At 39.4% G+C, this 16,056-nt stretch overlaps 1 protein-coding gene across 3 annotated transcripts in view; it reads left to right on the top strand.

The window, feature by feature from the left end:
* The window catches only part of VSTM2A (V-set and transmembrane domain containing 2A), a 46,436-nt gene extending 38,603 nt beyond the window's left edge, over positions 1 to 7,833 (top strand). Inside the window, exon 5 of one of the 3 annotated variants that reach the window (XM_026678368.2) lies at positions 6,184 to 7,833. In XM_026678368.2, the coding sequence (XP_026534153.1) occupies positions 6,184 to 6,272 (89 nt within the window). In that variant the 3' untranslated portion in view covers positions 6,273 to 7,833. The other 2 variants (XM_087945456.1, XM_087945457.1) reach the window with 2 other exon arrangements.
* The last annotated feature ends 8,223 nt before the right edge of the window (positions 7,834 to 16,056 follow it).

Genomic DNA, 16,056 nt, shown 5'->3' with positions numbered 1-16,056 from the left:
GAGCTTTTTCAATTTTTTATCTATGAAATAGACCTTGCACATCTTTTTCTGAGATCACTAGAAGGTGGGGGGAAGAAGGATGAGATAAGTGCACAGAGTGGTACCTGGTTTAAAAAACAGTAACTGAGAGAGAGATCTAAGTGTCCTAGTAGACCATCACTTAAATATGTGCCATTAGCGGGCTGCTACTGCTAAAAAGCCTATAAAGTCCTGGGCTATATCAACAGAGGGATAGCATTAAGATCATGAGAAGTGATAGTATCACTTTATACTGCATTAGTGACACCTGGAATACTGTGTCCCGTTCTGGTCACTATGATACAAAAATTATGCAGAGACCCTGTACATAGAAGAACACCAACAAAGATAAAGGGTCTGGAGACTAAATCATATCATGAATGAGTGTATAATGAGTGTATAATGAAGTGGGTGGGTGGTAATGTCTGTGCGTCTTAAACAGCAAATGTTGCCGAAGCCCCACCCATCTGCCAGCCCTACTCTTCAACCTCTGCCTCCCAGCAATTTGACTCCTTGCAGCAAACAACAGCCTGATCAGCTTCAGCACAGCCTGATTTTGCATGAGAAACTGATTGTTGGTTAGATCTTCCTGGATCGCCATCGCCGCCTCCACGCCCCCATTTTTGGCCTCTGCATGCCCCGTTTTCAGGATCTGCATGCCCTGTTTTTGGTCTCCGCGTGCCCCATGGGATCCTCAAAGGCCAAAATGAAGCACGCGGAGGCCCAAAGTGGGGTGTGTGGAGGCAGTGATAGATGGTGGTGATCACTGTAGACCGGAACAGCTGATCATCGGTACTCTGGGGGGCAGAACCAACCGACAATCAGCTGCTCATGCTAAATCAGGCTGTGTTGAAGCTGACCAGGCTGTTTTCTGTTTGTTGCAAGGAGGCAAATTGCTGGGAGGCAGAGGCAAAGGCAATCTTTTTTTCTTTTTTTTCCTCCCGAAAAGCTAGGTACATCTTATACTTCAGAGCATCTTATAGTTCGAAAAATATGGTAGGTACGTTTAGCCTATCAAAGAGGAAGGGAATATGATAACTGTCTTCCTGTACTTGTGGTGCTTTTATACTAAAGAGGGTATTGATTTATTCTCCAAATCACCAGAGAGAAACACAAGAAGTAATGGAAGCTTTGGGAAGAAAAATCCAATCTAGAAGTAGAGAATGGCATGGCATGGCATGATATGGCATGGCACAGAACAGAACAGAATTCTTTATTGGCCAAGTGTGATTGGACACACAAGGAATTTGTCTCTGATGCATAAGCTTTCAGACTACGTGCAAGAGACAAGCGATAAATCATAATCATAAAACAATCATAAATCATAAGATAGAACACTCAGTGATAGTCACAGGATACTAAATACGGTAATCAAGCAATAAAACATAATAGGATACCAATAAAAACAACATAAATAGTGAAATACAAACAACAAAATTATAATAATAAGCTAAAGAAATAGATAATAGGAAGGATGAGAAGGATAACAGTAATAGTAATACAGCCCTATTAGGTTATTTGACATCCCAGAGCATATGACAGTGTTGTTTAATTAGTTGTTTAATAGCATGGGGAAGAAACTATGTTTTTGTCTGTGGTTTTGGCATGCAATGCCCTATAGCATCATCTTGAAGGAAGAAGTTGAAACAGTTTATGTCCAGGATGTGAGGGGTCTATATTTCACAGCCCTCTTTCTGGCTCATGCAGTATATAAGTCCTCAATGGAAGTCAGGCTGATGGCAATTATTTTTTCTGCAGACTTGCAAGATCTACTGTTGATATTGGGTTGCCTAGTACTGTAAGAGGTGGTAGAATATGAGGGCTTCTTCTAAAATCTATTATCATATCTATACTTTTGAGTGTGTCCAGTTCAAGATAGTTCTGGCTACACTATAGGCCAGTTGTTCAACTTCCCATCTATACGCAGATTTATTGTCATCTTGAATGTAGAGCAATCATTGTTGTATCATCTGCAAACTTCAGTACTTTAACAGAGGAATCCTTTGAGATACAATCCTTGGTATATAGAGAAAAGAGTAATGGAGAAAGCACATAGCCCTGGGACATCTGTGCTAATTGTACAGGTATCTGATGTGATTTTGCCTAGCTTCACCTGTTGCTTCTTACTTACAAGTATGGTCAGGCACAGGGGTGGGATACGACAGGGTTAACTATCGGTTCGGGATTTACGAGCTTCCCTGCCCGCTGTGAGCCACGCGCCTATTAATCATCATTGGCACACTGCATGCCAAGAAGCAGCCTTTGAAACAGCCCTCTTTTCTTGTTTTTTTAACTGCAGCTGTGCCTCGTTCGGCACCTGAAGTTGAAAAATCAGGAAATAAAGATCAGGTAAGAACCTGGGTGGTCGGGTGGGCAAAAACATCAGTAGACATAGAACTGGTTCTGTGTCTGCTGCTCTTCAGAGCTACCGGTTCTACAGAGGTGGACAGAACCAGTAGAAACCCACCCCTGGTTAGGCACAGTTAACTGAGTGAGTTTAGTGACAAGAATATCTGGAATGATGATATTGAATGCCAAGCTGAAGTCTACAAAAAGGACTCTTGCATAGGTTGTTGTAAGATGTAGTGCAGTGCTATAATAATAGCATTATCTGCCGATCTGTTTGATCAATTGGCAAATTGCAAGGGTTCCAACAGTAGATCTGTGATGGTTTTCAGGTGAGCCAGTACTAGACTTTCAAGTGTTTTCATAATTACAGATGTCAGAGCAACTGATCTGTAGTCATTCAGCTCCATAATGGAAAGTTTCTTAGGCACTGGGATGATAGCAGAGCATTTGAAGCAAGAAGGAACATCACATCTCTACTGATTTATTAAAGATGAGGCCAATTGATCAGCACAAACTCTCAAGCAAGGAGTTAATCTTATCTGGGCCTAGTGCTTTTCCAAATTTTTGTCTGTGAAATAGACCTCGTACACCTTTTTATGTGATCACCAATGGTGGGGGGCCCAGAAGGATGGAATCAGTTGTAGGAAACTTAGCTGTTGTTGCTGTATCTGAGATGGAGATGGTGATGATAGTTGACAGAGGTTTCCTCTCAAACCTACAGTAAAACACATTCAGGTCATCTGCCAGTTGTCGATTCCCTTCAGCATGAGAAGGAGATTTGCTGTAGCCAGTGATATTTTTAAGGGTTTTCCATACATTTTCTGGTTTATTTGTGGATAGCTAAATCCTCAGCTTTTCAGAGTAACTTCTTTTTGATGCTAATACATTCCTGACCTGATTGTACATTCTATCTCCTTTGCTGTAGGTTTCCTCTTTAGCATGATATAGCTGTTCGAGTTTAGCTGTGAACCAAGGTTTATTGTTATTATGTATTCATAGGTTTCTGGTTGGCACACATAGATCTTCACAAAATCTAACATGATGTCACAGTATCTGTGAGTTCATCCACGTCTGTAGAGGTAGCTTCAAGAACATTTTAATTTGTGCAATCAAGACAAGCATCTAGCTTTAACTTTGCCTCCTCAGTCCACGACTTCACTGATTTTATTGTTGATTTTGTGATGACAAGCTTTTTTTTATAAATAGGTACATGGTGAATCAGAGTTGCTCATTTTTTAATGAGCAACTCTGCATCTTTTAATGTTGTGTAGCAGTGTTCTAAAATATTTTTGCCTCTAGTAAGACAGTTGACATGCTGTATGTATCTTGGTAGCTTCCTACCAATATATTCCTATTTAAAAGTAGCAGTTCCTCTATTTTAGCAAAGATTAGTTAAATGCAGAAGGGGGGGAGATTTGGTTACCCCATGTTCCTAAGCCTTTGTAATATGCCTCCTCTCTTGACTCTCTTCCTCCTTCTTTTGTTCTTCTGCTTCTTTGTTTCTACTGGGCCGAAAGAAATAATTGCTGTTCTCTCAGTCAGAATTTTCTCAGCATTTGAAAAGAAGGGAGAATAGTCCCACATAGATGCTTGTTATTTAAAGTCTATTGTTTGATATTCAAGAGTTCAATTTTTGAGTATGAAATTCTCAGAGAATCACAGAAAATAATGGAAAACTTCAAAATTACAAGAGAGCATTTATCTAAGGCTGCCATCGGCGGCACTATCTTGAAGCAAAGAAAAACTTTCTGACAATGAGAACATTTAATCAGTGGAATAATCCCAGAGTTGTAGCTCCTCCTTCACTGGTGGTTTTCAAAAATAGACTAGACAATCATTTAACCGGCATGATGTAAGGTTCTCCTGCCTTGAGCAGGGCTTTGGACCAGGGATGGGATCCAACCGGTTATAACTACCGGTTCTGTTGCTCTGTGTCACATGTGTATGCGCACGAGTTGCGCGAGTGCAATTTACAACCTGCTGAGCTGCCTGGACAGTTGAGCAGCACTGCGTGCAAGTGCGCAGTGGTTGAAAAAGCACTTTTTTCCTGCTTTTTCAACCACAGCTGTGTCGCGCAAAGCATCTGCGGTTGAAAATGCAGGAAATAAAGGTCAGGTAAGGGCCCGGGCGGGCAGGTGGGCCAAAACAGCAGCAGACGTAGAACCGGTTCTATGTATGCTCTCTGTTTGCTGCTTTTCAGAGCAATTGGTTCTACAGAAGTGGACAGAACAAGTAGAATCCCATCCCTGCTTTGGACTAGAAGACCTTTAAGGTTCCTTTCAGCCTATGATTCTATGTTCTGTGCATTCTTTGCACTTGATTTTACAGATCTTGTAGTGCTTCTGAGTACTTGAAACATATTCATATTTTCAGATCAGCTGAAATTGGGTGAGCACTCTTGGCAGATTGTATTTCGGAGTATGGAGAGGACCTACAGTGCTAGGAGTATGCACAGTATTAAGAATAAGATAAGGGACATGTTATTTTATTTTGTCTCCATCTATTTTGTTCATGTAATTAATTTCTATGAAGATATATAGAATATAGATTGTACATCATCACCACCATTTCTTAGCAAAGCAAAACATTTCACTTCATACACTTCCGGTATATTATTCTATATAATATCTGTATCTTTCAGAATATCTTCTATTCAAAGCACACAAAAATCTTCTGCAAATGTGCATGACTGAATAATAGAGATCAATCCTTAGAGCTTGGGAATACTTTTCAACAACCAGGTCTCAGACATTCTTTCAGAGAGAGAAGGATCCTGGTTCTTTTTGAGTTAGGAATGTATTCTCATTGTTTTTATTATATCTGATGACATGTTTGTTTAATCTGTAGTTGATCAGATTACCTCACCAATCTGCCATAACTTCATATACACATATGTGCAACATTACACAGGCCTATTTTTGTAGTCTAAGGCTGTAGTAAGCTCAGAAAGTTCACTGAATCCCTATGTTCTGTAAAGAATTTCTCCATCTCCGATTTATAGCTAACGTGTTAGACCATTTTGCCCAATATTATACTCTCTAAATATCTTTACCTGATCTTATTATGCAGATTTTTTAAAAAAATTATGTCAAGTCATGGACAGTTTTCTTCAGGATTTCAAAGCTTAACAAGTATCCCTTCTATTAAAAAAAAGGTTTTGCCTAACCTGCAATAGGCTTATGAAAATTTATGAACAGAGATACCTTTAAACATACTCTTAAAAATCTCAATACACTATTCTTTTTTTTAAAAAAGACATTTTAATTTTGGATTGCAGAACTGATCTCCCACCAAACTAAAGACAGCCTGCTGCCCATATATGTTGACCCATGAGGGTTTGAATTATCTTCTATTCATAGCTTGCTTTGAGGCATAAAGTTCATTTTGCAAAGCTATTATTGGGATTTGGGGATAAAGAACAATTTGAGAATATGTTCATAATGCTCTTTTTCCATATGATAAATTATATTGTTAGGGGAAAACATACAAAGCAAAAATTACAAAGCAAAGCACCTCTGTGGAACTGAAATCCTTTGTATGTGTTGTTATTTGCAGTGCATGCCAAGAAAGTCATGGGCGCAAGAGCCAAGCTGGCGAGCTAATTAAATATATGAATGTATATGTTTAAACAGCCTTATAAAGGAGTATTGGAAATCTGCAAGATGAGCGAATATCTTATAACTTCTTCCGCAGGTGCGAGGATAGCTACAAGCCATGGACTTTCTGTCCTGCTTCTTGTTTGTGGCTTTGTGATGGGTGCTTTGCTTTGATCTAAAAAGTGCTGACTTTTTCCAATATCACTTTCTCTTCTTAAAGCAAAGAGCAAATCGCCTGTAAAATCTACGGAGCGGACAGCAAAACTGACCCTAACTTCTAACCACCACCCTGCACCCAATGTACTCTAATTCGCTACATAATGGAGCACCTTCTTCAGGAAATGCATACAAAACAAATAAAATATTAAACCTTTTTAAAAAGAGAGAGAGAATAATGCCAAGTTTCTTCCCTTCTTTTGAATCTAGTTTTTTTTCCTTTTCCTTTTTTCTCTTTTTCTTTTCCATTTTTTTTTTCTTTTTCTTTTTCATTTTTTCTTTTTCCTTTTTCTTTTTTCTTTATTCTTTTTAAGGGTAATTGGTACACTGTAAAAATATTGTTCAATGTGACAATGTACATTTTTCTGTACCTTTTCTTTTCTTGACTCAAAGAAATGAAAGTGCTGAATTCACTTGATTCTTCAGCTACTATTTATATTTTATTTTTTATTTATTTATTCATTTTTTGATATCAAACTGAATGTGATTCTTATCCCAGAAAGAGATAACTCTAAGCAGAAAGATAATGAACTCAACTTCCCTCCTACTACATCTCAATACGTAGCCTCTCTAGCTTTCCAGATACCAACTCTACTCAGCGGAGGGAAGCATCATTGTCCTTTGGAAGAACTTCTTTCCTGGATGGCAAATCTTGTCATAAATCCAATGCAGTTATTAAGTACAAGAAATCTATAATGATGGAACATGTGCAAGAAAGTATTGGAGACTTTGTTGAGCTTTCTTAGTTGATTACTTCCTCTCATGACTATTGCTTTCTTTCCTGTTTAATGGTGGCAATTATTAGTCTGACCAGCCCCTATGGGGTACTTAAAGCTTTCTATAAATACATATATGTGTGTGTTTTCTATTTTGGTGGGTTTTCTTTAATTTTGCAACTTCTGTATCTGCAAACTTTAACTTACATTCTGTAAACTGCTTTCATGCATGATACAACCTCAAATGGATGTTCCTTAGAACATTTTACAAGCCTGTTTTAAATATTATCTCAGTGTGGTACCACCAAATTGACATCTTTTTTCTTTCACAAAAGCATTCATTGTAAGTTGTAAGCATTCATTCAGTGTTATGTGGCATTTTGTATTTTGTGCAATCACTTTCCACTTTCCACTTGCCCCGAATCTTTGCTGATGGTAATGCACCCCTTTGCTAACTCTGTAAAAATGCACATTAAATTTGTTACGGTCTCCAATAGGAAATATTTGAGTTACCCAGAATTATTTGGGAATTATTTCTGGAATATCTTTTATCAATTACAAATACTCTGCAAAGAAAAGAAAAAGGAAGAAGGAGAAAAAGAAGAGAGACAGGAAAAATGCACCTTGTTCTCTGGTTGGATTTTCTTTTAATTTTGTTATTAATAAAAAGAAAAACTTGGTATACTGACAATTTACTCATAATATAGGAAGTAGTCTCATTTATGAGGCTACACAGAATTATTATATTCTAATTGACTTGTGTGCCGTATTTGATGTGATAATGAAACAGCTTATATGAAAATGACATTTCATTGTGAAATCAAATTTTTTAAAAAATCCAAGTCTTTATACTTCTTAGGTAAATAAATGCCAACAGAATGTGTTAATGACTGTATATTAAATGAACCTTTACTTCTATTAAAAGGATATAATATCAACCAATAAGCCTCAAGGGAAAATAATGATTCATAATGAGCTGTTCTTCTCTTGCCATAAATGAATGAAACTTTCTCTACTGTACTGACTAGCCTTTTTTTTAACCTGAATCTCTGATCCTATCCACATATATAGATTTAATTTTTACCTTACACCAAAAATATTTGGCATGGTAGTTTAGTTGTAGTGCTGGGGATTATTTGGTAGCAATTCCTTTTTTCTCCATGCAGAACTAGATGTAACCTTGCAACCTTTTAAAAGAAAAGTGGATTTGCCAATAGTAATTTCATTTTGTGTCACCACAATAAAGTACATGAAAGATGGCCAGAGATCAAGAAGCCTTAATGTTCCAAAATTAGGACTTAAGAAAAGTTTCTTGATTTCCTGATTTTCTCATTCTTTTATTTAAAAAGGTAAGAATCAGATAAAAGCAAAGCATTAGATGTGAGTAATAATAGAAAATCATATACCCATAATGTATATATAGAATAAATTAAGAAATCCATAATGCAAGTGTCTGGCAGCAAAGTTATCAATCAAGAACTCAATTCAACTAGTCACTGAAATGTGGGATAAACTTGGGAACAAAACTTGAGGCTCATGAATAATGACTATCCTTTTTATACTTCTTGCCGCCAGTTGACTCCTTCATCTAATTTCTCCCATTTGAAACGCAGTTCTATAAACTTAAAGAGAATTGGGCCTGTCCTGAGCCTGGAGGGTTTAGAAGAAAGCGGCTTTCCCCTTTCTCTCCTCTTCGATCTTAACATTGTCATTTCCTATACTTCAGAGAGCACATATAAGAGTGCCAGACAATAACAACTTTCCAGGACAATAGGGATTTTTTTTAAAAAAAAAAACATCTCTTTTTCACCCTATAAGGGTAGATATTAATTTTGTAATACACAGCTGCACAATATTATAAATTATGATGCTCACTCAGATTAGGTGCTCTCTTCCACCCCTAATTTCTTTCTTTTAGAAGACATCTTCAGTAAAGGATTTTTCAAAGGTTAGCTTGCAATATGGAACTGTATATGGAGGGAATCCTATCCAAAATATAGCTCATTGTTTTAAATGGAACAATACTTTTTATTCAAGGTAATGAAATTAATCTATTTAATATCTCAGTTTTTCATATTTTTCTATATGGTCCTGAGTATTGAACTATAGAGTCCAACAAAAATAAACACTGGATTTACAAAAGAATATTGATGCAGCAATATTGATTTACAAAAATATTGATTAAAAAAATGTAGGATGCAGCAAGAAATCAGGGAATTCTCAAATGAGCATTTCATAGATGTGCCAAGTCTTAAAACAATTCCAGGTTGTGGGTCTCACAATTATTCTGCAAAACTATTTTGCTTTAGTTTTGTAAAATAATATAATTAAGAACTAATATCCTTTCACCTGACTTTCACCAAATATTTGGAAAATATTAGTTCCATTTTATTTTAAGGGTGAAAGCGTTGGTACTTGGTACAATAATGGCATTGGACAATCAATAAGTCGGACCTGTCCCAGTCAGGCCCCTAAGGAAAGAAAGATCCTCGACTCCATTTTGGTGAAGTGATAAGTTTTTATCCTAAAGATTGCTGGTTGTAGTTTAGTCAGGCTGGAACTAAGATCTCCGCACAAAAGGTTACAAAGCTTTCTTTTTCAACCTAGTGCTCCCCACTTTGACCAGTTCATCTTCAACTAATGGAGAGCTGCATAGATGTTTTGAGGCTCAGTGAGATGTTTGGGGTAATCCATGTTCCATTCTAAGGGTGAGTGGCCTTGAAGACTGGTACAAACTGGTTCCATGCCGCTGTCTTCATCAAGCTGTCATCCTATTTCCCATCACACCCCCATACATGTTTATAGCCCATTTGATGTCCCCCCCACCCCGCCCCACTAGCTTTTGATGGAAGGATGCCAGTAAGATACCAAACCAAAGATGGCTGAACTGACACAATATTTGTTAAGAATAAAGATCCTCACGTGAGAACAGTTCTTTCTTATTTAATATTCTTGCCTATAACTAAAAGAAACCCAAGCATTAAAGCAGTAATGCAAATGTTACATTTGATCATTTGAAGTACTTGATTCCAATGGTTAAGAGTAAATGATTAGAAGCAGTCTAATAAATCACACAAATAATAAAACTAACACTGAAGAAATATTTTTATTTGGTTTTTTTTTAAAAAAAAACAATGTTTTTAATCGGGTAAAATTTCAAAGGACTTTTTAAGGTAATAAAAAGGATTTCAAATTGATTACTGCAATTTCTTTTTGTGAACGTGTGAACTTCCAAGCAGAGAACACCTACTTTTACTAGAGACTGATCCTAATATGAGTAATTCATCTGCAAACTTTTTTGGGCAAAGGTAGGTGATTTACAAATGTAAGCATCTGAGTAACTGTGTAAAGATTCACAGTTGCTACAGGCTATGTTCAATGAAACAGTAAACTTGTGGTATATACATACTCCATGGAAAAATGCTCTCTTCACAGAGATTCTAAGTAGAAGCAGCAGGTAAAATTAATACAAAAGAAGTGGCATTATTTGCATGAGTCAACAAACTTAACAGCTTAGAACTATAGAAGGTAGGAAATAATTGTCATTACGTAAGAAGAGTTACCTTGGGATTTTTGTTACAGAGATACAGGTACAAAATATTACAGATAAAGATTAGGTAAAAGTTTGCTCAACAGCAATAACTGCAAGAGGGTTCTTGGAATCCTAATGGACAATCACTTAAATATGAGCCAGCAGTGTGCTGCAGCTGCCAAAGCCCAATACAGTCCTAGGCTGCATTAACAAAGAGACAGAATCAAGATCACAAGAAGTGATACTACTACTTTAAAATGTCTTGGTAAGACCATACTTAGAATACTGCATCCAATTTTAGTCACCCCAATATAAAAAATATGTTGAAAGTCTTGAAAGAGTGCAGAGAAATTCAGTGAAGATAATTGGTGGGAGGGAAGTTGAAGGCTAAAAGTTACGAAAAACAGTTGCAGGAATTGTGTATGTCCAATTTGGTCAAAAGAACTAGGAATGACATGACAGTAGTGTGAAGGACTGCCAGAAAGAAAAGTGGGGTCAGCCTATTTTCCAAAACACCAAAAGGCAAGACAAGAAGCAATGATTGAAAACTGAACAAAGAGAGAAGCAACAGAACTAAGGATAAACTTTCTGACAATAAAAACAACCAACCAGTGGAATAGCTTGCCTTCAGAAGTGATGGATGCTCCAATATGGAGGCTTTTAAGAAGAGAATGGACAGCCATTTGTCTAAAAGGATATAGACTCTTCTGCTTGAGCAGAGGGTTGGACTAGAATACCTCCAAGATCCCTTCCGACTCTGTTTTTCTGTTAAGTTGAAGCCCAAAAAGTAACTTTAGGGTGATTCCAGGGGTGGCAAATTCAATTTCACTGATGGCCGCATCAGCATTATGATTGCCCTCAAGGGGCCAATTGCACATAAGATGATGTATCATTAGTTCAGGAGTGTATTATGTCTAAGATGTAGGCCAAACAGGATTCACATTTCAAATATGAACAAATATTTCAAATAAATCTGCAAAAAAAAATTTAAAACATAAGCTATTTAGTTCTCTCTTTCATGCCATTTTGTCCGAGCCGGATGTTTGACATCTTTTCTTGCTTACAAGTTCATTCATGTTTGAGGTTAGGTTCTGAGCTGTGGAAATTCTCAGGATAAAATGGAGGTATGTATCAATGAGAAAACTTCTGTTACCCTCATCACACAGAAAAGTTGCTCACAGAGGTATGACTAGCAAACATGCAGAGCATTTGAGCAGCTTGTAGGCAGAGTTGGTGCATCATTTTAGAGATGAACCGTGCAGGCCCTACAGAATCATACTTTGTATTAAGTGTGCTGTTACATTGGAATTCTATTGTTTCCATCTGGATATTTATAGGTGATTTCTCTACATCAACTGCAAATAGGTTACTGAGCAGTCCAAGATTGAATTTCTGTGCTTCAAAGTCAACAAAGAGATATGTAAACTCCATGTGAAATGTGCTCAGTTTATCAGTTTATCAACAAAATGAGCATCTGAGAACACTCTTAGTTTATGATTGTTCTGCAACAGGGAAAGTGACTCAAGTTTCTTTGCTGCATCTGAGTCTCCCACAGTTGCAGCTTAATTTGAAAGGCTTTTGCTGCATCATACATGTTGGTGAGCACAGTCCCATCCCTGAAGCTGAAGTTTTAGTGCAGTGAGATGCTTAAGTATGCAGCACAGAAAAGCTAATTCACACGACCACTTTTCCTCCTGCAATACTGGGGGGGGGGGGGTGGTCCCTTACTTTCCATGAACTGAAAGATTTCCTTAGGTAACTCGAAAAATCTATTGAGCACTTTTTCCCGACTTAGCCATCGCACCTCTGTGTGATAGGGCAGATCACCGAGTTCAAAATGTATTTCCTCTTGAAAAGACTTAAATTGATGTTGATTTAATAAAGCTTTTGGCTCTTATAAAGTTAACTGTCTGTGTTACAGTGCTTATTATGTTTCATCTTCAGGGCTTTGCCATATAGTATTTCCTGGTGTATGATGCAGTAATATGCTGTCAGCTCACCTGTGCAATGCTCGCTATTCATCATCTCTCACATCCTTGCCACTAAGCCACTCTTTTCCCCACATATCAAAGGTGCTCCATCTATTGTCAATCCCGTAGGTTTATCCCAGGGCAGTTTCATGTCATTTACACATTTAGATACTGCTTCAAATATGTCTTTTCCTGTTGTAGTGCCATGCATTGATTTCATATCCAAAAGTTCCTTTGTAACACATAAACCTGAGTCCGCTCCACGGGTGAAGATTGTCAGCTGTGTCATGTCACTGATGTCAGTGGTCTCATCCAGAGGCAAGGAAATATGCAATGAAATCTTTTCCCTTTTCAATCTCCTGTCCTTGTAAATCAGTAGTGAGCTCATATAGCTGATCAGTAATAGTATTTCTGCTTAGGCTTACATTCAAAAATGCTTGCTTTTGGTCTGAACACAAGACTTCAAATAATTTAATAATGCAACACTTTAAAAAATCCCCCCTCTGTAAATGGCCAGGGTGATTTAGCTATCTCTTCTGCCACTATAAAACTAGCTTTCACAGCAGCTTCACTGTCATGACATCAGACTCTTTTACAATTCTTCAACCTTCTTTAGCTTCTGCTGTATGTCCAAGTTTTTGTACGTATCCTGATGTTTCATCTCATAGTGCCATCTCATGTTATATTCTTTAAGTACAGCCACATTAGCAATAGCACTTAGACTTGTATACCATTTTACAGTGTTTTATAGCCCTCTCTAAGCAGTTTACAGAGTCAGCATATTGCCCCCAACCATTTGGCTTCTCATTTTACCCACCTCAGAAGGATGGAAGGCTGAGTCATTTGAGCCTGGTGAGATTTGAACTGCCAAACTGCAGTCAGCAGAAGCAGCCTGCAGTTCTGCATTCTAACCACTGTGCCACTGTAGTTCATTAGCTCCACAAACAAGGCACAAGGCCTTATCTTCAATGTCAACAAACAGATACTCTGCCTCCCACCTTTTTTGAAAGCACCTTTTCAAAGTCCACTTTCTGTTTGGCCATATTTGAGGTTTAAACATCAGTACAGACACGCAAGTCTTCTTCAAGACAGATGTAAATATGGAGTATGAGACTGCACAGTCCCAGGTGCAGAGGTGGTATTCAGAGGTGGTTCTGATCAGTTCTGGAGAACTGGTAGCGGAAATTTTGAGTAGTTCAGAGAACCGGCAAATACCACCTTTGACTGGCCCCACACCCATCTATTCTCTGCCTCCTGAGTCGCAGCTGATGGGCTGGGTCTTCTTTTGTTGCCCTGCACAGGAGAACGGAGCTGGAAAGCAGGTTAATGGGGTGGGGAGGGAATGGAATTTTGCAGTAACTTTCCCCCAGGAGCGGGGAGGAAATGGGGATTTTACAGTATCCTTCCCTTGCTACGCCCACCAAGCCACGCCCACAGAACCAGTAGTAAAAAAAATATGAATCCCACCACTGTCTAGGTAGTGCGAGAGGTGAACAGTTGTGTACACTCTAGGTATCCATTCCGGAGCCTCAGTAGGATGCTGTAAGTCCAGATGTTTTGAGCAGGTTTGGCAACATCACAGCATCTATGGAGAGAAAGCAACTGCAGTCCTCTTTGATAAATTGAAATTACATATTTTGTACAGGAGAGATCCTGGATGGTAAAGGAGAAAAATCAGCAATCTACCATCACTGATCCACAGCTGATCTAGCAGCCACAAGGGCTATTCAATCTCTCTAATTAAGCTACCTCCATTTCTGATCAGATTCAGGAATATTTTCAGGGATGCCTTTTGGTCTCTGATTGTAAGGGAAAAAAAGCAAGACACATTCAGCTTTCCCAAATAGGAAACAAGGTCTCCACTTTTCCCAACAACTCTCCAAAGTCCAAGTAGCCCAAAAATAGAGCTCAATATCTGTGAAATATTCACCCAAAATTTAGCTTTCACAGGCAATGCTGGTTAGATGGCAGAAGAGAAGGTGCAAGCTGTGGAAGCCACATCTGAAGAAAACTATCTGCACTTTGAGAAGGTCAGCCATCCTCAGAAAGAGGCATGCAGAGGCTACAGGGGAGACACATCTGAAGGGCACGGTGCAGCTTCCATATTGGTTACTTCTACCTCTGCAAGTCCTCCCCCAAGTGGTGGGAGGAAAAGAGCCAAAAAGGGACCAGGCAAGTCTGAGATGGGGGAATCTGGAGGTCTCTAGCAAAGGAAGGTGAGACCAGGGCAAGTGCCAAAACCTCATCCACCAGAGGAGCCTCATTGTCCCTCTCAGGCCATGCAGAGGATCCCCAGTTGGTGGTGTGGGTTGCCCAGAGACCTGGGCAGTGGAAGGCAAGCATCCAGCCTGGCCCTCAAGCTTCCAGGGCACTGAGACCCCACAGCCCAGTCCAGCCCAACCCAGCCACGCTTCCCTAGGGGCTGCCCAGCCATGCCTACCTTCTCAAGGCTGCTGCTATGCTTGCTCTCCTTGGCCAGGTTGCTCATGGTGGATATGGTAGGGTTGTGGGGGGATGAAGTTTGTGGGTGTCACTTTGAGGTGGCTTCTTCAATCAGCAGGCTAAAATGGCAGCTTTCCCTCCAGGTTCGCAGGCTTCCTGGGCTGGAGGAGAGTGGAGTGGTAGCAGAGCTCCTGCTAGACAGGACTGGTGCTGCTGCTGACTGTGCTGCCACCATGGGGTGAATGAGGCGAGGCAGGTGGTGGGATGAGGGTGGCTGGCTGCAGGGCCCTGAGGTACACGAATGCAGTATGGGTGGGGCAGGGCTGAACATGGCTTATTGAACAACCAAGGCCATCATTGTTAGCCAATGAGCTGAGGGGCCAAAGAGCTGCAATTGCTGCTGGGCACTGCCACCCCCATATGTTTGCCACCTCATGTATACACATCTAAGGAGAGCACCATGTCAGGCTGGGGTGGTCTGGCACCAATATAGTGGTGCCCCTCACCATCTCTAGGGCCAGATCTATACACATCACAGGTCGAATATGGCCCATGGACCTTAAGTGTGACATGTCTGAGATACAGACTCTACTTTTGACTCCTCAAGCATCACTGTCCTCATCTACCCTTCCCACAGTTAATAGCACTATCACTATAACAGTGAAGTAGAGCAAACATGAGGTGACAGGCTTCACCTAATTTGTACTTGCACATTTCATTTTCAAGTGTAAAAACCTTACTTTTTTCTACATTAAATTTCATTTTGTTGGATAGGGTCCAGTGTTCAAGTCTGTCAAGATCCATTTGGAACCTGAGGCTAATCTGAGGTGTTGGCTACTCCTGCCAGCTTAGTATTCTCTGAAAATTTGATTAGTGTCCTGCTGTTCCCTCATCTAAGTCATTTAGAAAGATATTGAAGAGTACTGGTCCCTTGTGGTACCCCATTGTCAGTCATCTGGTGGTGATGCTGTCTATCCCACATCTAGCTTACCAAGAAGTAATCTGTAGTCTACTTTGTTGAAGGCCATACTGAATTCCAAGTACACTATTGTGTTTCCCCAAAAATAAAACCGGGTTTTACACTCCCCCCCCTTTTTTTGCTCCAAAAGAGCATTAGGACTTATTTTGGGGGAAACATGTCATCAGCTGGCTGGGCACCCCACCCTGTGGTGCACATACAAAGGCAGCAAGTGTATGGGGACCAATGGTATCCAGCA

This window comes from Notechis scutatus, chromosome Z, assembly GCF_049901735.1.
Source record: "Notechis scutatus isolate UNSWTSFEM ecotype Mainland chromosome Z, rNotScu1.2, whole genome shotgun sequence".
In the NCBI taxonomy this organism is placed as follows: Eukaryota; Metazoa; Chordata; class Lepidosauria; order Squamata; family Elapidae; genus Notechis; species Notechis scutatus.
The sequence above is the reverse complement of the archived record's forward strand: the minus strand, read 5'-3'. Positions and strand labels throughout refer to the sequence as shown.